The following is a 26,827-nucleotide window of genomic DNA, read 5'->3' as shown; positions in this document are numbered from 1 at the left end:
TTTGTCACCTCAAAACTACATATGCTAGTTCTGTTATGCTCTAATTTTCATCTCTCATTCACGATTCAAGTTCAATCATATCATTGAGTTAATATTCTAAGGCCCTAGGTCTGGCCAGAGGGATTTGTTCTTGAATATAGAATTTAGGACAAAGGCCAGGCACTGGGGCTTATGAGGTCATTCAGCACTGGAACAGAAATTGACAGTACAAGGTTTGAAAGATGTAACAGGAGGAAATCCTTGCAGTTGCACTGTGAATCAATTGTTAGGAGAGGGTGGAAAGTACGGTGGAAGAAAGAGAATATTTTATGAAAGGAGGTAGAGTAAAAGGAATGCAAGGGGTTGCAGCTAGGGGCCGAAGGTATGCAAAAATAAAAAAAGTAATGCCTACAGTGCAGCATATAGGCACACTAACCCTTATGGAGGTTGGGATTTGTTCTTTATCAACTTTATTAAATACAATAGCACAACACCACTAATAATTTTGGATGACTAGTTTCCCATATTTGGCAAACGTTGTTGGTTGCAAATTAGTGTTATTTACGATGACTGATTGTAAGCGTTACTCTGCAATTTCTGTAACCAAAGACCATGTAGGTTATTCATCAAATACTTACTGGGTTAGTTACATGTGAACAGCTCAAAGACATTACTTTTTGAAATGATATTTTTGTTCTTTACCAGTTCTTCTTGGAATGAAGAACAAAGGTTAACAGTTGATTTAATCTGGTTTATTTTGTTTTTCAGTTCCAATATTCCATTTACTGTAGATGATGGGCTGGAAACTTGAACTTGTTCAACATACGAATTTTGAAGACTAACTGTCAAAGGTTCTTAAAATAATTTTGTTACTAAAAACTACAAATTTCAAAAAAAAAAAAAAAAAAAAAAAAAAAAAAATTGGAACAGAGAACTGATGGTTCCAGGGATGGCCCAGTGTTCCCACCAAGGTTTTGGTATTATTGCATATTATTTACACACCAAAAAAAATTTCATTTCTTCCCTAAAATTTTTTTTTTACACAGCATCAAGTACTAACATTCAGCAATCTCTTAAGACTTATTTGAATCATTTCTTCTTAAAAGAAGACTGAAATATCACACCCAGTAAAGCTTCAGTGGTCAATAGTTCGAATCCTCAAGGAAAGGGATTATTTATTGTTGGCAGTCTAGTGTGCTTCCCAAGGGGATATGCCGAAGTAGCAAGACAAGAGATGTAAAGAAAACATGTGTTTTGGAAAACTTTATTCAAAACCAAAAACGAAAATTTAAGAAAATGAAAAATTCTGGAACTCTTCAAATTCTTGTTAAAATTCACAATTCTTTATTATCATTTTCTCAGCGAGAACATTATAGTATTTCCTTTTCTACAATTACTGGAGAAAAGTGATCATTCCTGCCATATGTATACAACTGAACTAAAATACCCACTGTTTTAAAACTAAGTAAAATAAGTAACTAAAATCAATGACAAGAATGATCAATTTCCTCTTATGAATAACAAAAGACTAGAAATTAAATTAAACGTGCATGAATAGATGTATATATATAATAAACTTTGTATTAAACATGCATGAAAATATATATACAGTATATACTTTGTATAAATGACTGCCTCATACATGGCAGAGCTCTAGATGGTATAAAAATAAATGAGTAACTTTTGGCAGTTATGCCACAAGTAAAAGAACCTATATTTAATATCACATTGCATGTCATTCCAATTCTAGCTCTGCATGAGAGGACAACTGCTACTAATGGAATGATCTTAAAAAATGTAAAAGAAAAAACTTTAAGGCCCCAAGATTCACTGCTATAAAAGGATGCTAACCTGTTTTGAGTTGTCAGAGTACAGAAAATAAAAGCAAATATGCCTGCTTATCATTTTGAATAGAAGATAATCAGACTTATCTATCAGCTACATTCCAATACATTAAGGTACCAAGATATCTAGATTGTGTACTTTCGAACATCAAAGTTCTGTATTTAAAAAAAATCTTGCATCCATATTCAATCAGGTATGAAAGCCTCATTCTGGAAGAGTGAAATCACCCCTTAGTGAAAAGGCTCAACTTCAGATACTACACTGAATCCCGGATGACTCCAAAACAAAACTGAAACTGGTTAAATTCAGATTCAATATTTCATTAAAGGCGAGTGAGCACCATTCAAATGTAAAAATATCTTTACGCATCCAAGAATTACCACCTACTTTCACTTCATGGAAGTATAGCTAGATTACAGAATTCCATACTTAAGTAAATAAGCAATTTCTTTACGCAATACCTATAACAATCTATGGCTTATTTAGATGCCAAAGAACTAATGAAATACTGGTCAAATTAAGAACACCAACAAAAGAAACCTTGTTGGATTAAAACTTACTTTTGAAAATTTCTACATTATCATTACCTGTATTTCAAATCAAGCAGGTTGAGATCCACCCTGAATTCAGTAGTAAACCAGTGGAAAACAATCAGACAATGGTAAGGTAAATTTCCAATGAGGCTTACATAATTAACTTATCACTGCATAAACATGGGAAATAAACACAAAAAATATAGTAAATAGTGGCACTTCAATTCGTGAAATAAAAACCAGTCTACATGGAATTCCACAAAACTTGTTAAGACTGTCAACAAAAGTGACATAATAAACAAACTTGGTACTACTATTCTTAAGAGTCCAATGCATTTTGTACTAGAGGTAAGATGGCCTCATCCATGACAGGCTAAAACAGTCTTTCTTAACACATTAGCAAGGGATTTTTAGTCTGGAAGTAAATCTACAACATATTAAGCAAGTCTGGAAGTAAATCTACAACATATTACACAAAAAGAAAGTGACAATTGGAACACTTGTGTCATCACTAGACATAATAAAGAGTGGAAAATACCTAAATTAACAACAACGCTTTCATTCAACATCATTCATCTAGTAAAATGCTTAAATAGGATTTGCTCCAAGTACAGCACTACACTTCAGCAAATTATGTAAACATCTGTGGAACCTTCAAATGCAGACAAATATTTTGGTTAACTGTTTATCCAAGCAATGACCATATTCTCATCCCCCCAAAATCTCAATTCAACCAACTTGTTTATCAAGTTAATTTTTAAGTCAACACACCATGCAGTGCAACAATATTAAAAAAAAAATTACAGAAGGAAAGCATTACATTTCAATATGTAGCATTGAAACTTCATCGAAAAACATTTAATCAGTCCCAGGTAGAGGATGATCCCTCCCTCAGCACAGCTGGGTGGTCCATTGCTGGGGTCATGTTTACGCCATAAAAGGGCTTCTTACTTGCTAAATCTGCAAGGTGAACAAAAAAAACAAAAAACACTATATAACAATTATACTCCAACTGACATGAATTATACAGCTTAGATTATCACAAATATTGTAGTACTGAACAAAAATAAGATCACATTAGAGAAAGAGGGAAAATTAGTGGATACAAACCTTTTATAACCATTAAAATGCGCTTGCGATGTCCAAAAATCTTTATTCCAAGTTCCTTGAGGTCAGTGTCATTTAAAGTCAAAAACATATCAAGGTCAACTTCTTGGGCAGCAAATACATCTAATAACAAAGGAGAAAAATTGCAATGCAAGTTAACAGAACAATACTCATGGTTTGAATAAACATGCATTTATATAAAAAACCACATTTACAGATACAACAAAGCCTTCTACAGTCATATCTGGTTAAAGCATATTCTAACAAAACAAGTTCCTGTTTGGCACACAAAAATCTCTGCAATAATAAACTGTTTCCTTCAAACTGACAGGACAGGTTATCATCAAGTCATGTTTTGGGTGTCACACAAATATCATATATTTTCCAGTATGGAGATACCTTGTCTACTCCCTTTTTCCCCTACTTTCTTGGCTATTGCTATTCTTCCATACTACTCTGGCAATGCCAGCTTCACAATACAGTGTGCACCCTCAAATTCCATAAATGAAAAACCTCTTCCAGAGTTCGTCCTTCAAACTTAACATTACAAAGTTTACAGTGCATCCCCACTGTCTACATAAAAGCAAGGTTAACTCTGACTAATACAACAAAGACAATCATTTCTTTTTTAATATTTTTCAACAAAACCAACATCATTAATGGTTTATGCCACAGTAACTATAACTGTCAAGTAACTGGGGATTGCAAATGTGTCTTGTTTCCCATAGGATGTGGTGCATGAGTAGTAGTTTTAGAGAAGACCTGTTAAAAACTTACCAATATACTGCTCAAGCTGTATGTCTGTGAGTATTGATGTTATATCCCTTTGACTGGGAGAGCCTGTGGTTTTGCAGGGGCGAGGTAAAACACAGTCAATGAAGTTGCTTGCAGAGAGACTAACGAGTGGCCTCTGCAAAGCCAAACTGCCATCACTGTTCCCGAGGTTTGCACTGATCTGCTAAAGAAGGGACAAACTGGAAACATTATGTGATAACCTATCACTTCATAACTGTTGTAATATAGCTGTAAGAAAAAAAATTTTTTTTTTTTTGTATGCAGGGGACTTGAAAATTTCAAGTTACAAAAATTTTAACTACAGTATCCATTGCAGCAAGTTTTTTAATTCTAAACTTTAAGGAAAGTCTATATTAATCATAAGCAAAACTTTGTAAAACTATAAAAAAATTCAAGCACTGAAATAGCTTGCTAAAGTACACCTATTAGAAAAGAACACATTATGACAAGAAAATAGTGAAATTAACTCTTCACACAGGGATGTTTTGTAGTACACAAAGGCAAAAACACACAAAATTACAAGGAAAGCAAGGGGTAACATCAGTCACAAATACACATGGACATGGATGTAGGACCACATTGTGGGTTAAGTTGTTATGACTGCTCTACTTCACATACTGTACACATGTAATCAACTTTGCAAGTGTCTTACATTCATGTAAGAGGCCACTAAAAGCAAGGAGGGTGGGCAATGATGGAGATGCAGTTGACACAAATACATAAAAGACTACAAGTAAAATGAAGAATGGCAAAGCATCAGGTCCATTAGAGGTGCAAAGTGAAATGCTTAAGGCACTTGGTAGAGGGGTGAAAAATGGATAGCATTAATGGAAATCTGGGAAGAGGAAGGAACACCAAATGACTGAGAAGAACCTCTGATGGCAAATGTGTTTAAACAGAAGGGATATAATATGGAGTGTGATAATTACTAACAGACCATATGTTGAAGGTTAAGAAAGAATACTGGATGAAAGATTGCAAGAAATTGTGAAAATTGGCTGCTTTAGGAGAGATACCATTGATGCAGTCTTTATAATAAAGACGTACAAGAAAAGGGGCTGAAAGCTAAGCTCTAAAGTGCAATTATATACCCAAAGAAGGTATTTGCTAGAATACCAAGGGAGGTAGTGTTTTGGTGCCAGATTAGTTGGTTAGGTTGGTTGAAATCATGCATAAAAGAGAAAGGAGAGCAGCAATTACAGCCTGTGGCCAAACTAGAATGTATCAAGATAGGGCTGGTTTACATCTAAGATTGGCACTTAGCCCATTTCTATCTGTACTGGCTTTGGGAGTACTGAGTGAAGAGATTAGAAATGGAAATCTATGTGAATTCTTACATACAGATGACCTGGTGATTACAGCAAAGACTGCACAAGAACTGCCAAGGGGGGTAAGAAAGTAGCAGGAATCCCTTGAATAGGCTGGTATGAAGGTAAATGTGGGTAAAAATGAGATTATGGTATCCAGCAATCATTGTGGGGATAAGTTTTTGTACAAGATATGAGATGCCTAGATTTAAAACAGGTAGCAAATACTTAGGATCTATGTTAGCGTGTGAAGCTGAAAGTTGAAAGCAAGATAAAAAAGCAGTCAAGTGGCAAGGGAAGTGTGTGACAAAAGTGCTAAATACTAAATTGAAAATAAAGAACTACTGCCCTGTAATCAGACTATTGATAATGTATGGTTCAGAAACATAGGCATTAAGAAGGAAGGACGAACAGAAGCGAGAGGAAACAGAAATGAGATGCAGAGGTGGATTTTGGGGATCTTTGCTGCTCAAGGCTGGAAAATGAAGAAATTAAAATTGCCATGGTGGTAAAAATTACTGATATGGTAAGAGAGACATGACTGAAAAGGTGTGAGCATGTGGTATGGATAGGAGAGGAGGAAGAGTGAAGAGGGCTTGGGTGAAACCTGTGGGGAGGCAAAGGATTAGATGGAGTGATGAAGTGGAAGAGCCCTCAGAGAGGATGGGTTTAATGTAGGTAGATGATGCTTCAGACAGGAATAGTTTGAAAAGATGCATCAAGGCAACCGACCTCTTAGCATAGGGATGGCAAATGTGACTAAAAATCTTAAAAGTTGACCCCTTCCATGTAGATACTCTAGCTGTGACAATCAATATATCAAAACATTCCAAATTCTAGTATAACTAACCTGTGTTAAGTGAGAAGAATAAGGTATATTTGAAAGTCCTTGACATGAAGTAAAGTCCGATTTCTCTCCTTCTGTTGACTGCCATGCGTCCCAACTTTCTAGTTCTCCCTTCTGTTTTTGAGAGTAGAAGAGAGAGGAAGTAATTAAAACATTAATAAAAAAATATTGTACAGACCCCACGAAACTAATATAAATATTACGGTATCAACAACAGTCGAGCTAAAATAAGAAAATATTGTACAGACACCACGAAACTAATATAAATATTATGGTATCAACAACACTCAAGCTAAAATATTTACAGTGCTAAACCCTGTGAAATGGATATAAAAAGCTGGCATTCCTATTCCTGGAATATGAATAAAAAATACTGTGTTTCTTCTTAAGTAAGTCACGAAAGAGCAAATACACTATAATAAATATTTGATGCTCTTACGGGCAGGGCTCAACCCTCGCTTATAAGATGGCCGCCCACATAGCATAATCCTCTCATTGTATCCCCACTTCCTTCCCTTCTGCTGCGGAAATGCTTTTCGTTCTAGGTAGCTGTGAGAGGAAGAGCCGCTGCAAGGATTGAAAGCAACCTACTTGGGATGGCAGCCATATTGGGGCCTGAGGCACTCCAGCCTCGCAGCTCAGCTGTAAGTGCCCGGATTCGGCCTCAATCTTGTTTTTGGTATTTGTCGAGAGTGGATGCCCAGTTCCCACTCATACCTTTCACAGGAAAGCCACCCTTGCCCCACGTGTTACATATCTCAGTTCAAGATAACCCTAATGGACAGCTCCTTTGCACTCCTAAGGTAAGGCTAAGAAGAACTTCCAGAGTTTTGGCAGCCTGTTTTTTCCTCCTACTGAATTATTTCTTCACTTTTTTTAATGAAAAACCCTTCAAGTAAATCCCGTGATTCACCACGTACTTCTCTCTCTCTAGTCATCTCTGTAAGGCCCCTCTTCCCTAGTCGACCTTTTTCTAAGCCACTGCCACCCATCATTTGCATGCTTAGGGAATTTCTAGATTAGGTAAAGTGATACCAAAGTGTCTCTTGACTGGCTGTGCTGTCCATGTGCCCACTCGAGTGGTTACAGCAATCTGTAGGCATTCGGGCATGATATTGCAGTGAGTTAGGTTTGCTCGATGATATATGGTTAGGGCCTTAATGCATGCTATATGGTAGTTAATTTGACCCCTCTTTTTCAGTGGGATGCCTTTATCATGTGACGTAGGACAAATCTCAGCTCACAGTAAATAATTACATACGGCAAAACCCCCCGGATTCGCAGTCTCACAATTCGCAGGCTCACCTATTCGCGGATTTCTCTGTGGAACATATATCACATTATTCGCGGAAAATTTGCCCATTTGCAGTATTTTTCACTGAGAAATATTCACTGATTTCTGTATTTTCATATCATTTTCATGAATAAATGCAGTTTTTGTGATAAAACTATTAAAATACTAACATATAAGCATTTTTAGAGGTTTTTTTTTTTGTCTGAACTATCAAAATAGGCAGTTCTAAGTGTTTTTTGAGGGGTTTTAAGTATTCACGAATTTTAGCTAGTCGCCGGGGTGTGTGTGGTACGCATCCCCACCGCGCATAAGGGGGGGTTTACTGTATTATCTATTACTACCTGCATGTCCCCATGGTTACAATTAATTTGGGAGCTATTGTTATTATTTGTTAAGTACCGTAAATGTAGTTTACTGTATCTGCCAGCATATTACATATTATGGATGAGAGAACGAGCGCTAGGCCTGGCTAACAGCGAGCATACTGGTAGGCACAAAAATTGTTGCTGATAATAAAACATTGCAAAAATGAAGCCTAATTATTACCGTAAACTGTGTTACTGGAATAAAGTACGAAATCATAAGTAAATTTACACTTGCCTTAAAAGAAACTAAATGAAATTTACCATAGGCAAACAATGATTGTGTCTCACTGCGACAGGCCACCAGGGAGGCACTTTGATTTTGATTACATCCACTTATTGCAAATGGCTGAAAGGCTAACTGCCGACATACCGTAAGCGATTTTTCGTAAGTTTGTGATAACAGACTGTTAATTCAGCTTGTTTTCAATATTTTATTATAAATAACAAACTTGCGAAAAATTGCTTACGATACATCGGCAGTTTGCCTGTCAGCGATTTGCAATGAGTGGATGTAAACAAATTTATAGTGCTACCCTGATGGCCAGTCGCAGTAGCACAATCACTGTTTATTTATGGTGAATTTCATTTAGTTTCCTTTAAAGGCAATTGTCAATTAACATATTTCATACTTTAATCCAGTATACTCTAACAATATTGTATTTCATGCAAAGAATCAAACATTTTCCCTACAAAATCACTTTAAAATATCTTTCAATAAATGTATGATGAAACATAGTACAATTTTTTTTCCCACAAAATATCCTTGTAAAATAGGGATCTATCTTATGTGCGGGTGCATCTTATACACCAGAAAATATGACTATTGTTAACTGAGTATAATTACACCTTGCAGTAACTTGGCAAAGGGAAATAATTAAGGTTAGTATTCCCAGTCTTTCCAGTCTTCTCAATTTTTTTTTTTTTCTTTGGTATTACTCTCAGCCATTTTATAGCACTCCGTTGCGCAGCCCCGGTATGTTTTTGTGCAGCCCCGCAATGTTTTTAATAACCAAATGACTTTTACTTTTCAATATCCTCATTCTTTTTCTAATTCTTTTTTTATGTTGAAAACCCTGAAGCCAACATGCAAAATAAACATACAAATATTTCCATGTGAGAACTGCAGATCTATTTTTATTAAAAAAGGACAGGCAAATGAAAAATTCATCTCCAGAAATACAAAAATCTTACATGACTACTCTTTTGAAGCCTGCTCTCTTGCATCTTCTGACGAATCATGAAACCTGGCATGCTCTTGCTGAAACCGTATCCTGACCAGCTCGAGGTTGGGGTCCTTGGGTTGGTGTTCACTTGTTCCTTCATAGCTGTAAATCAAGAAAATCATGACCTTACAAAATGCAACCCAAACCAGCAAAGCAGAATGTTACAAACCAAAGAGATCCAATACGGAAAGCATCCAACAACTATGAAAAAAGTACACAAATTATACTGACAACAACAGAGAACAAATGCTATACAATTAATAATTTATGAAATGAGCATCAAGTGAGCCAGCTCAATAAAAATGCATTTGCACCCAGTTTGAACTTCACAAGACTATATTTACATTAAAAAAAATTCTCTAGACACTATAAAAAGCACAATTCTGAAATTTTCAGACACTACAGAAACCAACAACCGAGTTCAAAAACATGCAGCAATTTCAAATATTATTAAGTTACATTATTCACCATACCCTTTGCAGCTTGGAGCTTCTTGGAGTTGTAATCTGAAAGAGATGTCAACTTCTGATGCTCCAGTTCCAAACGCTTTTTCTCACAGCCTGGAGCACGGCGTTCAATGTCAGTCATCATCACAGAGAGAGCTAAATATGAAATAAGATCTACTTAGTAAATGGTTTTCTCAAACTAAAAATGACAAAATGAAAGCACTAACTTAACAGCTAACAGTAATCAAAATCAAGTTGAATATGCATCCATTTTCAGTTTCTGACAATGAACATTTATCATTTATACAATATTAAAGGAGCTTCTACTGGTACTCACCATACACCAAATTCCATTGCAAGAACAAAGACAAGTTCCACAATTAATACAATCAAAATCAACAAAAACAAACTTTTATGATAAAATTAATTATTTGGATACTTACCTACTGTTAAAAGTTAGCTTATATCTTCGTGTCATTTGGTGCGATTGACATTAAAAAAAAATTAAATAAATAATGCTTGGCTAACCACTCAGGACTCTCTGTAATCTGTTTCCCATCAGCTGGTGTTGGAATGTTTACGTTCTTGTCAGAATTCTTCATGATCACCCAATAAGTTGTTGGGAGGCTGGGTGGGTCTCCAATTTAACAGTAGCTAAGTATCCAAATAATTTTACAAAAAAATTTTAATTATTTGGAATGAATCTTACCTACCAATAAAGTTAGCTGACTACCACACTGAATGAGGATGGTGTATGGTGGGTTAGTGCTTCCAGAAAAAGAGTTGTTCAGCCAAGCGAACTAAAGGTTTTTAATGAGGGGATAAAACTTCTCAACTTCCTGCCTGTTCTTGTGATCCCATGAGGATAAAACTTCTCAACTTCCTGCCTGTTCTTGTGATCCCACAACAAGGTGTAAGGCCCTCGTAGCAAGACTTGTCAAGAGGATTATTACAAGGAAAAGGGACTATCTCATTGAGTACTAGTACTAGTGACTCCTGTGCCTGAGCTGAAAGCCCATAACTGACAATCCAAAACTAAAGACAACTACCACCTTCATGCATGAAGGTGCGCTCCTACACCTTCATGCTCCCAAAATTCCATAGCAAAATTTCCTAGCATGGTACAAAAACAGAAAACAAGTGCAATACCATACAGAAAATCAGCCAGGGGTCAAAATTATTACTAATGCAGAATCACACCGTCTGCACAAGGAATACTGACAACAACGTAAACATTGCAACGCCATCTGGTGGGAAACAGGTGATTCCAGAGACAGTCCTAACAGGTTACCTAAGTGTTATTTTGTTTTATTTTGACTGCCAATCGCACTTAATGCTGCAAAGATATAAGCTAACTTTAACAGCAGGTGAGCTTCAATCCAAATAATACAAACTTACTCAACAATAAAGATACAATAATGTAACAGACAAGATGTAAGACATATGCTTGAAAAAACAAATACATCATACTATATTATTACCAACTAACTCTAGGGAAATGCAGAAATTTTTGGAAGACAATAAGAATTATCTATGATAAAATGATCTCGAAAATTAATTGCTGTATTACTACACCACTACTATCATTAACCCTTAAGGGACAGGCTAAATATATATCAAGCAAACCCTAGACTAGGCAAACTTTAAGGTTGGCCAATTTAAGAAAAAACACATTAAGGAAGGAGAAAGATATGCATGCACATGGTGTAAGAAAAAAATTCTAACATTTTTTCCCCTACTAATTATTTTATTTTTGTAAAATTATAATTACAGCTCACACAATATCTTAACAGGTAACTAAAATCAGTAACAAATTCTGAATATATTTGTTGTAAAATATTTACGAGATTTACTGAGATGGGGAGATGCAATAACTTTTTGTGAGGTATACATGTTTTTTCTAATATATCTTTGCACTTTTTCTTGCAAAATTACAATTATAGCTGACATACTATCATGAAAAGATAAGGACTAAAACTAACAGCAATCTCTGGGTATATTTTTGAGCAAATAAATAAAAAGACATCTTGGAGTGGCTGAGACTCAGTACATTCCCCTCTGAAATCTAAAGGCTTACTGACTGACGTCTCTCCGAGCTCAGCTAAATAGTTGCCATAAGTCATTTATGGACCACTGAGGTGCTATGAACATTTTTTCCACTAAATTCATCCAAACCGAATGGTGCGTAATATTAATACTCATATGGGGATTCCCGTCCATCACCCAAAACCTGTTATAGATACTCATATGAGGACTCCTGTCCATTAAGGGTTGAAGGGTATACTGATAATTATTTGGTATTTTTCAGAACTATCCCATCAAACTGAGAATAATAGAAACTTAAAACACTTTTAACTCTTGTGGAGAGAGAGAGAGAGAGAGAGAGAGAGAGAGAGAGAGAGAGAGAGAGAGAGAGAGAGAGAGACCTTAGTTTTATAACTCCGTCCTACCTTTGATACCCATTTTCGAAGTCGAATCTAGTTCCCCATACTGTAAGGCACTTTGGCTTCCCATGATTTGGTCTGGGGAGGGATCTCTAGGTGATGGTGCTGGAGAAGACATGGAGCTCCCGCTGTTACTACTGGTGCCACAAGATACATCTGCTATAGCAGGGAGTCAAAACTCAAATCTAATATCCGCTGTGTTGGATTTTATTTCTTTATTATTGCAAATCACCAGTATAACTAAAAATACTTCTCTCTCATTTTTTATTTATCCCTTTAGCTATGCAACTCTTTTTCATACTGTTCTTAATTAAGGACCAAGCAGTCTGATGATAAAGTAACAAGAAAGCCCATAGTATCAGTTTCAAAACTTCCAACAGAGGCAAAAAATATGATCTATCAAATGGGTTCTATTCTAACGTGGAAAAAAATTTATGGCTAATATAACTGCCGTGAGGTACCCCATCTAATATTACGAGGAACATAAAATATAGTTTAATAACTATCATGGATGTGTCTGACTTTACATTCTCCATTTATTGAAATGAGGTCATCAGCCATTAACATTTTTCACTTTCAAGAGATTAGGGTCAACAATTAATTCATTCTTTGCTGGAACTGGGACAGTCATAGAAATTTAAATTAATTACTCTAAAGGATTTTTATTCTCTGTTGGTTGGGATGAAAACAAACATGGGGCATCACTGATATCCATACAAACCTCTCTACCTAAGGACTCATAATTAACAGTTACATATCTAGAAATTAACTTTTAGTTTCTGATAAAAGTGTTAGGATTCTTAGTGGCAACTCAACGGATTACGAATGACCAACTTCCTTCAAAAGAATTGTAGTTTACAATTAATACAGAACTCTTCACTTGTTGATGGACTTCATCTTAAATGCGATAAAAACTGGAGCAAGATGAAATAAAAATTAGATGAATAGTTTGGTGACAAAAATTAAAAATGCAAAAAACCAATGGAACCAGGGCCAAATGGGTCCCTGCATTTAGCGAAAAGTACCCTAAAATGATATTTTCATAATAAAATAAATTTTTGAACATACTTACCTGGTAGTTATATATATAGCTTTAAGTCCCTGGCGATCACGGCGGAATTTCAAGCTTCATGTGACCAGCCCGATCGGTGATCCAGGTGAACCACCTGTCGCCCTCTACCCAGGTACCTGGAACCAATTTCAACTGTTCCTCAGATCTTCCATGCCCCTAGTCTCTAGATGGGAGGGTGGGAATTTAATTATATATAACTACCAGGTAAGTATGTTCAAAAATTTATTTTATTATGAAAATATCATTTTAAACATCTAACACCTAGTAGTTATATATAACTAGATCAACACTTACCTTTGGTGGAGGTCAGAGACAGCCAACATCATGGAGATTTGTAAGGATTAATAAATAACTTAAGGTCCTTACCTGGATTAAGGAAGCTGACTTCAATGAACTCCCTAATTTTGTGCTTTCTTAAGAGGTCCAGCGATCCACTCAGGGGCTGAAGACCTCTAGGAGCTGCCAACCGATTAATACCAACACTCCTATCTGACAGACAACCTATAATACCCTTGTTCCGGGCGCCACAAGGAACAAAAATGATCATTTGATTAAGAGTAATGATTGTGGAAGACCATTCAATCTTCACAAACAACCATAAAATTTCAACCATTCAAAGGTAAAGAACAAGGTATTGTTTATGGAATTGGATTAGGAAGCTGGAGTTCAATGAACTCCGCCTCATTATGTATTCCTTAAGAAGGTCCAGCGATCCACTCAGGGGCTGAAGACCTCTAGGAGCTGCCAACGATGTACCAACCTCCATGTGACAGACCTATAATACCCTTGTTCCAGGCGTCACAAGGAACGAAATAATCATCTGACTAAAATCAATGATTGTGGAAGACTCGTTCAATCTTCACAAACAACCATCAAATTTCAACCATTCCAAAGGCAGAACAAAAATTTATTATTTTTATAGGATTGGATTAAGAAGCTGACACAATAGACTCCTGTTATGTCTGCATTCCTTAAAGTCCAACGATCCACCAGGGCTGAAAATCTCTAGGGGCTGTCAGCAGTGTATAACCTCTATGTGACCTAGACCTCCTCTCAGCCTACCCTTGTTCAGGCTCTACAAAGGAACTCATTCCAATGATTGCGGAGGCTGCGTCCAGTCTTCACAAACAACCATAAAAATTCAATTCAAGGTAAGAAAAATTATTGGTTTATGCTGGGATTGTAGGGAGTATTCCCTCTCCCATTACAGAATTAGATGCTATAGCGGGCACAGGCGTATAGCAATCTTAGCATAATGTCTCGACTTGTTTTGAATAGTGAGAGCCAAATACTAACTTGCTTCTCCAGAGGTCGTGTCAAGATACTCTGCAGGGACCTGTTCTGTTTAAGAGCTACAGAGGTTGCTACTGCCCTGACCTCGTGCGTCTTTACTTTCAGAATCTTGTAGTCTATCTCTCTACATTCCATATTTGCTTCTTTTATCAACTGTCTGATAAAATAAAACAGAGCATTCTTAGACATCTATACAGAAACTATGATGGCTGAGCACCAAAGCCCATACAGATTCCTTCTAAAGTCAACTGTCCTATCAGGTAGAGCCTTAGAGCCACTTACCGGGAGATAGGACTCTCTCTCCTCCTGTTATATCCGTTAGGTTCGGAATCTCTCAGACGTTCTGGAGCTGGGGTTGTGATGAGTATTCATTTTTTTAAAGGAAGCCTGGTTGCAGTGAGCAGATTGCCTTACTGTATGTAAAATCTATATATTCTTGCTGAGACATGTATCTCTTTGCTCTTTTAAACTGCGGCCAGAGCATTAAGAGATAGAGTTTTCATGTGGTCCCTTTAAAGATGATGCTGCCCTCTGCAGGGTCGAATACTCCACTTGAGGAACCACTCAGGACCCCGTCTAGGTTCACATGCTGGTGAGTTCTCTATATACAAATCTGGAGTTACAGAAATATTGGGGAAGAAGGACACATGGTTGTCCCACTTGCACCATCCCTCTAAATACTCCACTTAGTTGGTATACCTTAATGGTGGATAACTTCCTTGATTGCGATAAGCCAGCTGCCCTCCTTGAGAAAAACTTCTGGCTCTTGTGGAGTTTTCGATAGTCGAAAGCAGTTACTAGTAGCGCTTGTAGGTTTTGGTAATATCTTTCCAAGTGGGGTTGTTTCAGTGATCTACTCTCTGGTGGGAAGCTGCTCGAGATATCCACCATCAATCAGTACTTCTGGAACAATCTCTTGTCGTTTAGTAAGGGCCTGGGGGTCATTCGGTCCTCTCATGTGACACAAATTTTCAGTGCCACATGTATTATCTTAGAAATGAGAAATGCATACACATCCAAGTTGGACCAGTCCACACCAAGACGTCTATGTATATAACCCAGGATCTAGTACTGGAGCAGTAAGTGTCAACCTCTTACTAGTTTGCGCTGTATGGCGAAAGAGATCTATGCAGGACGTCCCCAAAGTCCTGATGTAGCGTTCATTCTTTTGAGAGGACTTTATTTATACTCAGAATGTCACCCTCCATTTTCTCCCTTGGATAAAGTGGGTTACTAGTTTTACATTCTCTCCTTTTTAAAGAAGAGAGATTCTCTTATTACATCATAAGTATAGAGACATGGGTGAAGTGCCCCATATTTACACAGTGTAGGCCAACGCTGCCGTGTTGTGGTGTTGACCTGCACCTCTTTGTTCCCCACTGTGTTCAAGCTCACAAAGGCTGAAAGGATTGCAGTTAATTCCTTCTGGTGATGTTTAACTCCTCTGCTCTCTGTTCCAGGAGCCCGAGACTTTATTTTCCCTCGTGTTGCTCCCCATGCTGAGTCCGGCGCATTGATAGCAACTAGTCTGGGTTCCTGTGTATAGAGAAGGGACCTCCGCAGAGCTTGACGAGGCGTTCCACCACTACAATCTGGTCTTATTGGTTCGAAATGGGGATGCACTTGGTCTCAGTTCTATTTCCTTGTCAGTTCCGTTAGATGAAACTGTAACGGGCCTTAGAATTAACCTCTCAAAGGACAAAAGCCGTTCCAGCGAGGAAAGGGTTCCCAACCAGACTCATCCATTCTTTGCCAAGCATGACTGTCTCTTTATAAAGTTCTGAAATTTTCTTGAGGCTTGTCCTGTCTTTGCAATAAACAAAAGCCCGAAAATCCTGACTCTGAATCTTCATCCTAAGGCATAGAACCTCTTGGGATGGGATCGAGCTGGAATTTCCTATCTGTTTATCAGTAGACCTAATTCTTTGTTAGGCGCTTGATGCCCAGTGCATCTTGCGTCCTGAGCCTAACTCCACGTCTTGCTTCCAATATCGCGAAGCCTGGCAGCCTGGCGTCAATGCCTTGATGCTTGGCGTCTTGGGTTCGTGGCGCTTGTCATCATGGTATTTCACTCCTAGATGCTTGGCGCCACTGCGTCGAAATCTAGAGGTTTCATTCCTCGTTCAGCATGTTAAACTTCTGGACGTCTAGAAGCGCTACAGTTGGACGTCATTATCCTTCTTCTGTTTTCCTGGTTTGTCACGCTTGCAGCTGGGAAGACAAAGTCTGCCTGCATATTTTATAGTAGCTATATGCGAGACTTCCTGCTGTTGGGGACAGGCTGGGAAGCCTCAGCTACAACAGTATTTCCTTCTCATCGTCAATAATGGACCGTGGAGGTTCATAGACAGTACCAATCCCGAGAAGGAGGAAGAGAGAGGAGAGGATGTGCGGAGCAGCACAGTGTCATGCTCTTGCAGCCAGTATCCTGACTGGGAATAGAACTGTCTATGTTTGTTCTTGGTAGAGCTACACTTGGGGCTGGAAGGGAAGGCTCCGGCTGCTGCTGTGGCTTTACCAATCTTGTAGTCTATGAAGTGTTATCATGACGTCCCTCAATGTTGGGTAACTTGCTCTTGAGTCTCGGCTCCAGAACAGGCGTAACCTTGTCTGTTTAGGCCGAAGAGGGCCAGAAACTAAAGCCTTTCCGTGGACGAACTTCAGAAAATTCTTGGGATGGTGCATGGGGACGTGAAAATACGCATCCTGGAGGTCCAGTGAGGCCATCAGTCATGCTAATCTGACCGCTGCTAGAACCGATTTTGTCGTTTTTCCATAGCGACCTTTGTTTATTGCACAAAAAAGTTGAACACAATCATCTAACACAGTCTCCTAACCCCCAAGCATTTGAGGATCAGGAATAACCAGATGTAGAATCCTGGGGAATTCGGATCCCCTATGAACTCTCTGTCTGGTCTCCTTTTGCAGCATCGCAGACACTTGTTGCTGGAACCTTGCCTTGGTTCTGTGGTGCATTTGGCAGAAAGGTCGAATTGTCTTGTTACTAGAGGGGGCCTACTCAGGCTGGACAGTCCGGCTCCTACCGCAGTCTGCAGGAGAAGAAAGGCAGGTCCTCCTTCTTCCCTGTGTAGAGCCTCTTCTCGTTGTCATTCATCTACCCGCCCTAAGGAACCTCTGTCGGGGCACGACCACGAAAGAGCTGAGATACCTGAGAGCACAGACCTCAGCCTTACTCTTTGTGATAGAGAAGTCGTAGGTAGGACTTTTCTTGCTGTTTTTAGATCTTAAATCTTACCGTGGTTTTCTGGGCCAAGATGAAAAGGCCTCTATACAAACCTTGAGAGGGGTGGGGAGGAAAAAGAGGTATAAATCAATTCCTGATTTTGATTGGGCGTGACCCATTAGCCAGGAAAGAGCAAAGATGGGCCCTTTCTTCAGGAGTCCCTTGAGAAAGGTGCAGTTGATTCGTTGGAACTATCTCGAGTCCTTTATCCATACACGACATCGAATATATGAGTTCTTCCGGTGTCAGTCGTGTTGAATAATTCCATCTTCCTTCCTAAATCTCCAAATTCTTTTGAGGGTGGTCAATTCTGATATCGACCAACAACCGTTTCCCCATGGCCCTTTCGGCGAAGAGTCAACAAGATTCGAGGAAAGGTTCCTGGGAAAGGCAGGTATTTGAGGCGACGATTCTCAGTTTGATACTAAGCGCTAGACCTTGAGCTAGTTTGGTTGGAGGAAAAACAGGCTGTCTTTCATTGTTTCTCCTTCAGAAAGTATCCATTCTTCGTAATCTTGCCCTCTTAGGCGCCTTCACAAGAGTGAACACGAAGGCAGGGAACAGCGACAGTCAGGATAAATTTCTCTAGGAAGAGAATTTCCGAAAATAGCTTCATAAGCCTTTTCAAGTCTGATAAAGCTGATGGCCTTTTATATTGTCTTCAAATCAGAAATCTCTGTGGGATTCACAGGAGATACGAGATATTGTCATTCTCTTCTTCCGATTTCTGAAGACGGAAGTGGCGTCTTTTCAAGAAATATCATCTTGGCGCCCTGGCGTCCACTGTCTCTGGCGCCTGGCGTGTTGGCGTCCATTTTCTTCCAGAAGCAATGTCTTGTCAGCTTCGCGACTTTCGAGCCATCCTGGCGTCAGCTTCTCGGCGCTCTCGGCGTCCTGGCGTCCAGCTTCTACGGCCCTTCCGGCGTCCTGGCGTCCATGCGCCTAACTTCGCTGTCCCGTCAAGCCTAGAGGTTACTTGAGAACTGGCGCCTGTCGACATCGGTCAAAAGCTTCCTCGATTTGGCGACACGGCAACTCAATGAACGAAAAACACTTTAACCTCTGCCTTTCCCTGCGGCGAGGGTGGCGTCTGGGAAGCGTCAACAGGTATGCTCGAGGGGGCGGCTGCTCGGTAGCTACAGCCTCTTGCCTCCCATAAATCTGTCGGCTTTCCTTCTACAGGGGTTGAGTGAGCTTGGAAGAGGTCTAGGACTAGGAGCTAACAGGACTGACGGTCATGCCACCCTCCACTGCACTTGCACTAACAACATATTAACGCTTGTATTTTTAGATCTCTTATTATCGATCACATATCCCTGTCTTCTGGAGGATTTTACCTGTTAGGCCAGGGTCTGAATAGCGTAACAAATCCCGTGGGTCCTTACCTGTTTCAGTGGGGTTCAGAGACTACCACTACGGGAGAAGGATCAATAGGATGATAGTTATCAAGGAAAGGTGCTTATATTCCTGGTTATATCCAAGAAGAGTGAGAAACCCAGTACTCTTGAAAACCTTCTGAGCGGTCTTTCATTCGTTCTTGAACATACTAAGTGAGGATCCAAGGAGACTTGTAGAAGCCTTGCATCCCCACACACATTCTCACACTCGAGAAGTCAGATATATTATAAGAAAATCCAAAAGCGAACAAGCGAAAGCCAAGCCAAAGTGTACTTCACCAAAATAAGTTGCGAAAAAACACAGGCTACGAGCGAAATTCCATCGATGTTACCGACACAGCGGCAGGGAAGATCTGAGGAATAGTTGGAATGGTTCCAGGTACCTGGGTAGAGGCGCACAGGTGGTTCACCTGACTACCGATCGATTGCCACGAGTTTTTGAAATTCTGCCGTGACGTCAGGGACTTAAGCTATATATATAACTACCAGGTAAGTTAGATGTTTAAAAAAGGAGGTTTAAAGGGCTTTAAATCAAGCTTTGATATTCAGTGAATCTATGTTACTGAGTATTTATTAGCTTAAAGAACACCATGTGATACAAATAGGCTTTTTTGTTTCAAAGTCATTACAGTTAAAATGTCTCATAAATATTAATTCAAACTTTCACTGTGGACATCTGTAGGTATATAGCAAAATAAAAATAGGTTTAGCCATTCAACAAGGTCATCTCAAATTCACATAGGAAGATTTAGTTTGTGAAAACTAATTTCTCAAGTCCACCATTTACATTTGCCATATTTATGGTCTTCACAAATCCTATACACTGTTCATCATTTAAAAATACTAGATCCTTTGCTGGCTATAAGGGTATACTACATATCCTGCCCATGGCTCCTGTGTTTCAGGCAAGTAAATCCTTCAGTTCCTGTTTAGTCTAGGTTATTGCTATGGACTATCAGCAGGGCATGAAGGCAGGATATTTGATATAAATGACATGAAACAGAATTGAGAGTCCATGATAACTAACTTCTTCAGAAAAATGGCACATTGAAGACAATTTTGTATTGAAAAATTACTTGGTTTTAAAAAACTACAATTGTTTCTCAATAAATTCACCATCATCATTACCCACATCATAAGTCATGTGGAGGTCTGATACTGCTGATGGAACACCTAGAATTTACCAGATGGAAACAAACAATCCCATTTCAGTGCATGGGACCTGAGATTAGCAAAGATAGCAGGACTATAGCAGCTGGGTTGCACCATAAGTAGTGGGGTTGCGCTGGGTTGCACCATAAGTAGTGGGGTTGCATCTTAAGTAGTGGGGTGGTTTCTGCACTGACGGATTTGTATTAAAAAGTGTCTGTTAATAACAACCCCCTTATTTACATTAACCACTTCATAACTTGAATTGGAGGAAGCTGCTGCTTCAGAAAGCACCTAAACTAGATGATTGGAATGGACAAATTCAATTTGAATTACTTGCGACCAAAATTAGCAAAGATACCCAGGGCTGTAAAGTAACATAGGAGTCATACTGTTAAGAAAGTCTATGGAGAGTTCATTAAACAAATCTAAGAGCTTGGACATACTCTCACATAGTTGGGAGGGCAAGACTGGGCATCAAGTTAACGGTGCTGTAACTTGATGCAACATCAAGTTATGGCGCTGATAACGGCAAAACACCCATTTATGGCAGAAATCGACTTACAGGGCGGCGCAGGAACGGATCCCCTGCCTTAAGTTGAGGACCTACATTTCTAATAGCCATTCCTCCTAGTCCGCTGTAATTTCCCGCAGATGGGGCCATGAGGGACACCATCTCGTACAGGTCAAAACTTGTAATCGAATGTATGCAACTGGTACCATAAGCCAGCTTACCTAGAACTTCACTGAGGATGAATGGGGAAAGGGGAAATCCAATTATCTTAACTCTTAAAAATAATCTGCACTTTGTCTGTCGACAAACAGAGGGTTAGAAAGCTTTAATTTAAACGGGTTTAGTTGTATGGCAATTAAATATAAAATCATAACCTTCAATACAATCATTGAAAAAGCTTTTGGTTCAAGGAATACTCTGTATAAGGTGACCCCAACCCTCTCTCTGCTTTATAATATCAATAAATTCAATAGCTCAAAACAACCTACATGAATCAGTACATTTAACTTAGATCAAGAACTAAGTTTTCTCATTAGTTATGAAAATTTACATGGTGGTGTGCTAATTTTGCAAGTACAGTATATAATCCATTAAAATCTTTCACCTTTAAATAGTTTAACCGCACCCTATCTATGCCTAAAGGAAAAAAATTGACTATATGCAATTTTTATGATATAACTATTAAAATTTTCAGGTATACGCATTTTTAGAGGGCTTTTTAGTGTTTTGAACCATCAAAATAGGCAGTTAAAAAAAGACATCATTGCAAAGTCATCTTACAACGTTAGCCTTTAAAATATATATGGCTTACAGCTACATGTGAAAACTAATCAAGTTCCCCTATACTGTGCAGTATTCAGGCACACTCATTTTCTTTCTTACAGTACTATTCATGCTGTCCCATTTTCTTTTACAAGGGAAACATTAGTAACTCACAAGAGAGAGAGAGAGAGAGAGATTACGTAAATCATATGGGTACTCACCAATGATCAATGTTGACTGAAGATGGTGAAATAGCTGCGCAGTTCGATGAATGAATGATATGACTGCACAGCAAATCAGAGGAGCAACATCTCCTCTGGGGACGCCTCCTCTTCTTCACACAACTTACTGTATCAATAACCTTCCTTCCCAAAAGCCATAGAAGAAGCAGGGTGTTTAGGAGGCATTTTACGGTGGTACGATCCTCGAAGATAAGTTACATGTGTACGTACACACAATTTAAGCCTTGCTGCAAACACTACACTTTAAGCCTAAGCATAGAACTGTGTGAGGGTTGGGCAAATTGCGCATCAAGTATTTTGCACATCGTGTACGTGGGTAGTTTGTAGAACGACGTAACTACTGTAGTACTGTATTGTACAATACGTACATACAAACAAAACAGTTTGTTTACATCATTCCGATCTACGTATTTTTACGTTAGTATTCTCATGAATGAATAAATTTATGATAAAAAATTATTTACTGTACTATACTACTTTTTGAAAACAGTACCATATTGTAACATTAGTGTAAAACAGCAAAACAAAGCAATTAATACGTACTGTAGTGTATTTTTTGTCTGTAAAATGTTCATCCTAAGCCCACAAACTCACAGTTTACAGAACAAGGCAACTTTATCTCACTTCATTGCATTGCTTCTGTGTGTTGTACACCACATTTGCATTGTGTAGTATTCAGCGACGTCTTTTTGTTCGCGTATAAGATGTCTCCAAAATGCCCTGCTCCTTGCTAAGGCTTCTAGCAAAGAGCCTAAGAGACAAGAGGAAGTTTATGACCCTACAGCAGAACGTAGAACTTCTTGATATGTTATAAGTCAAAAACACCATGGCAGTACCCCACCATTACTTGGAGGCTACACTGCACAGCTAATTCATCAGCATCGTTTTCAAGTAACACTGATCACTGTTGAGTTCCCATATGATTCACTGTGTTGTACTTTCATCTTAATCTTAAACTTTGAAATATCTGTAGTGTTTCAATGATATTCAAATGTTTGAAACGATATTACTGAAGTGTTTCAACATTAAAGCGTTACAATAACCGCGAAATGGTGAATTTTCCGTGATGTATTTGGATGTATGTAAACAGAAAAATCCGCGAAGTAGCGAATTTTCTGCGATATACTCTGAGATGCAGTCCACAAAAAACCCACCACTAACTGAAGCCTCGACTGCTGATCCGCGAGTAAGCAGGAACCAACTGTACCTTAAAATTCCCAGCCCGAGAAGAACCCTAAAAGAGTTCAGAGGTCTGATTAAACAAATCATTTATAACTAACAAACTAACTAACTAACTAACAAGTAAAAGCAGAAGTAGATAAAATTGGAATCATTGTTAGCATGCTTCAAGAGAAATGTGTTGAAACAATAAGGTAATAAACAGATATTACCCACATTAAGGATTACAGACTCTGTCGCCTACAAGCTAGAGCCAAGGAAGTGGGCTTTAACCTGCCAAGCACCAAAGATCCACAGAGCATATGCACCATCTTTTCAAGTGGGGGGGAGTCAAGTGTCTAGGGTTCATGAAAACATGGTATACGGCTAATGTAAATGATGGTTTGTTCAGAAACAAAATGTTTGTTTAAACTATTTGGAGATTCAAACATTTTTCTTCTCTATGCCTAGTCAAAACATCTATCTAATTTCTAAAAAAACATTTTTAATTTCCTCACCACTACTGGAAAGTGTCATTCCTGTGATAAAAGAATTGAGGTTCATTCCAGTAGAGAAGCTTCCCTTTCCCGATGACTTGGACAAGATGCAGTTGTTGTTATAGCCATCAAGAGCACCATTACGAAGATAATTGTTTGTGTAGTACGGGGCTGTTAAATTTAATCAATGTTAGAGATGATATTCTCTCTCAGAAATTACAATACATTTCTTTTAAGAATAGTTACATGCTTGAATATTGCAAAACAAATAAGCAGCAAGAGATTTTCTTCCATGTGGGTTCATCATTATTAACCAAGCCACATACATGTTTTTCAAAACACAGAATCATTTTTTTTAACTTGTTATTCTAAACACATTTATTAATAAGTAGCTTCAACTTGTGCGTAACAAACCCAGGTGCACGAATTTGATATGGCAGAAATAAAGATTCCATCAGGTTGTGAGGCAAATACCTGCCTTTCTTCAGCATCTTACTACTACTGTACAGTGTGGACGTGCTGCCATTTTTCCTACCAAAGTTTCTCCTAGTTTTTTTTTTTTTATGCCATTCATAATTACCATTTGTCATTATTAATTCAATTTTGTCAGTCTCTTTCACAGGTGTGGTGGCCAGAGCCGAGCGAGTTATTTACTTGTTTTTACCTTTTAGCATTTAAATGAACCATTACCCAAGAGTTTCTGTGAGTGGCCTACTTCCACTTCTGTTTTCTGTGCCTCTCAACAGTCGTGTTCAGTCTTTCCCATTTCTTCCAGTAATTTTCATATAATCTTCCAACGAATCTTTGTAAGTTTTACAATTTAAATAATTTTCAAGTTCACATAATTCTAGGTTGGGGTTTTCTATCTGCAAAGTTGTCGGCTATTCAGAGCAATTTGGTAACAGTTGCTTTGCTCTTACGAGGATTTTGTTTGCTCTGTGATGTTTGCACTAGTATTCCAAGCCTCACTATTGGCTGTGTTCGGTTGTCCGTTCTTTCTCAGCCTTGTAAATTATTCTTCTGTATCAATGATTCTGTGTCTAGTTAAACATCGTAAGTGAATTATTTTTGCATTGCATTCATCAAGCCTCAATGATTCGTGTAGGCAGGGTAGTCACGTTGCATAGTACAATATGCTCATATTCACAGCAGAAGTCCTTGATTGACTCAAAAAAGAATGTGCCAATCAAGGACCACAACTCATCAGTTACATTCTGTACTCAGTAAAATTCATCTTATTATATTTCTCACAACAGCCACATACCCACTTCCCGGATTACATTTTTTTACTTGCCAACTCCAGTTATCATACTGAATTGGTAGGCTATGTGAAAATACAGAATATTAATATAATTCTAGTAGTTTTTAAAATTTTTCTCTATCTTTTCTTCAATTTAAGGTAGTAACTGATGTGCACCTGTCCAAAACTCTAAACTTGGGTTTTCTGTTGCCATGGTAATTGAAAAATGTTTTGGCATGTTTCTGCTGTTCTTTTTCAAGTAAGCATGGTGATTTTTTTCCAGTTAAAAATTTAAACATTAAAATAACATACTGACTTTGATTGTTCCATTTACATTTTATTCATTGTTAACAGTGAAATCCCCATTCTTTATTTAACTTCTGAGCAAAGCAGATATTCTAAAACTGTACTCATGCAATTAACAAAATGGGCAACTAGTCTCCGCTGTGCAGTATTTCCCTTTCGAGTTATGATGGAAAGCAATCCAACCATAGAGTAAGGAAGAGCAGAAAATATTAAAAACAGCAAAAAATTTCCATATACAAACAGTAAATGAATCATTTCCAATTCAAAACTACATTATTTCACAGGAACATCCACTAAACTTAGGCACTGGGCAACATGAATAGACACACAACACACTACCTAAACGCTGGCCATGAATAAAACTACAATCAAGCATTTTTACATTATTAAAAAGTAAATGATGACAACACAATACTTTACGATGAGTGTGGTAATATCGGACACTAATACACAACTACTTTGTAAAAAATAATTCTCTTACCAATTCTTAAGCAGCATACAACTAAAACTGTGACACTAAATTTAAATAAAACACAACTAAACCTGTCACCCTAAGTTTAAATAAAACATCATCACACTTGAATTTAAAGACGAAAACCAATAAAAAATCTACTGGGGAAAAGACTGTCATACTCACTATTAGGATCTAGGGCAAGGGAATTATACTGAGAGCGAGGAAGAGGAGAGGGAACTTGGCTACTTGAAGGTGGAGGTACTACGCCCCAGTGAGAGCTGGAATGCAATTGTGGGGGTGCCGGGGTACTGGTTGGAGAACTGTTTCCACTGCCACCTAACCAATGGCCAAGGTTCAGATCTGCTAGTGTCACTGACAATAATAATAATAATAAAAAAAAACCTGAATTACTTGAGCTAACTTGTGGCAGACTTTGTTCGGCAGGAAAAAAAAAAAGAAAACAATGCAATTTACAGCAACAAAATATACAAAATTTCAAAATACCATGTTACTTAAAATATTAATCAATAAAAATAAAGGGCTTTGCATGAACTTTAAAAACAATAATGATAAAAATAAAAGCTTACTGCTAAGTCCATACAAAGGGGCAGCTTCAGAAATATGGTAGTTTGCAGGAATTCGAGCCTTTGGGGGCTCCTTCTCAGCCTTTGCGACGATGCGCCAAGCTTCATATATACTATCTGAAATCCAAAATTGGTTCAAGTACTAATAATAAAAAGCTGACAATTTTTTTTCAAAACTTAAGACATTACACAGTGATACTGTATCTAAAGAGTATTTATGAAATGGTGAGATATCTTAAGAGCATTTAAGAAATGGTGAGAAGTGGTGACTAGCCTTTAAAAAAAAAATTCTTGAAAGCTTTCAATAGCTCATCTCCACTTTTGAAGAAAGTTACAATCACACGTAGTTTTACTGAAGAAAATGCTAACTAACATTCAAAACAACTGGAATGTATCCATACAGAAATAAATAAAATGCTCATCAAGACTTACCTGCATTTTTCTCAGCTCCCTTAATTACAACTAATCTTCGTCCATCTAATCTCTTATTCTTAATATTGATATTTACATCGTAATTCTGCATTATCCTCGGTATATCACCTGCATCCACTTCTTGTTCAGGCATAAGTTCAAACATAAGAACAAGAGGCAAAGCACCCTGGAGAAATACAATGAAAAATTAATTGTATGTACCTAGCTTTCAAATTACAGCGATTTAAAATGCACCATAACTTACTACAGTAAAAAAGGTTTAAAACAGTCAGAAAACTCTCCTGTGAAGGGCACCCAA

The 26,827-nt window shown here is 38.0% G+C and overlaps 1 protein-coding gene across 31 annotated transcripts in view; it reads right to left on the bottom strand.

The window, feature by feature from the left end:
* Positions 1 to 1,229: 1,229 nt before the first annotated feature.
* The window catches only part of LOC136830241 (protein bicaudal C homolog 1-like), a 115,779-nt gene continuing 90,181 nt past the window's right edge, over positions 1,230 to 26,827 (bottom strand). For 6 of the 31 annotated variants that reach the window (XM_067089567.1, XM_067089573.1, XM_067089591.1 and 3 more), the window contains 11 exons: positions 26,530 to 26,695; positions 26,101 to 26,214; positions 25,697 to 25,885; positions 23,535 to 23,684; positions 12,192 to 12,344; positions 9,769 to 9,897; positions 9,264 to 9,397; positions 6,417 to 6,527; positions 4,242 to 4,422; positions 3,468 to 3,587; positions 1,230 to 3,317 (listed from right to left, as the gene is read on the bottom strand). In XM_067089567.1, the coding sequence (XP_066945668.1) occupies positions 3,220 to 3,317; positions 3,468 to 3,587; positions 4,242 to 4,422; positions 6,417 to 6,527; positions 9,264 to 9,397; positions 9,769 to 9,897; positions 12,192 to 12,344; positions 23,535 to 23,684; positions 25,697 to 25,885; positions 26,101 to 26,214; positions 26,530 to 26,695 (1,545 nt within the window). In that variant the 3' untranslated portion in view covers positions 1,230 to 3,219. The remainder of the gene's footprint in view (positions 3,318 to 3,467; positions 3,588 to 4,241; positions 4,423 to 6,416; positions 6,528 to 9,263; positions 9,398 to 9,768; positions 9,898 to 12,191; positions 12,345 to 23,534; positions 23,685 to 25,696; positions 25,886 to 26,100; positions 26,215 to 26,529; positions 26,696 to 26,827) is intronic. The other 25 variants (XM_067089571.1, XM_067089576.1, XM_067089577.1 and 22 more) reach the window with 10 other exon arrangements.

This window comes from Macrobrachium rosenbergii, chromosome 46 (genome assembly GCF_040412425.1).
Source record: "Macrobrachium rosenbergii isolate ZJJX-2024 chromosome 46, ASM4041242v1, whole genome shotgun sequence".
Classification (NCBI taxonomy): Eukaryota; Metazoa; Arthropoda; class Malacostraca; order Decapoda; family Palaemonidae; genus Macrobrachium; species Macrobrachium rosenbergii.
The sequence above is the reverse complement of the archived record's forward strand: the minus strand, read 5'-3'. Positions and strand labels throughout refer to the sequence as shown.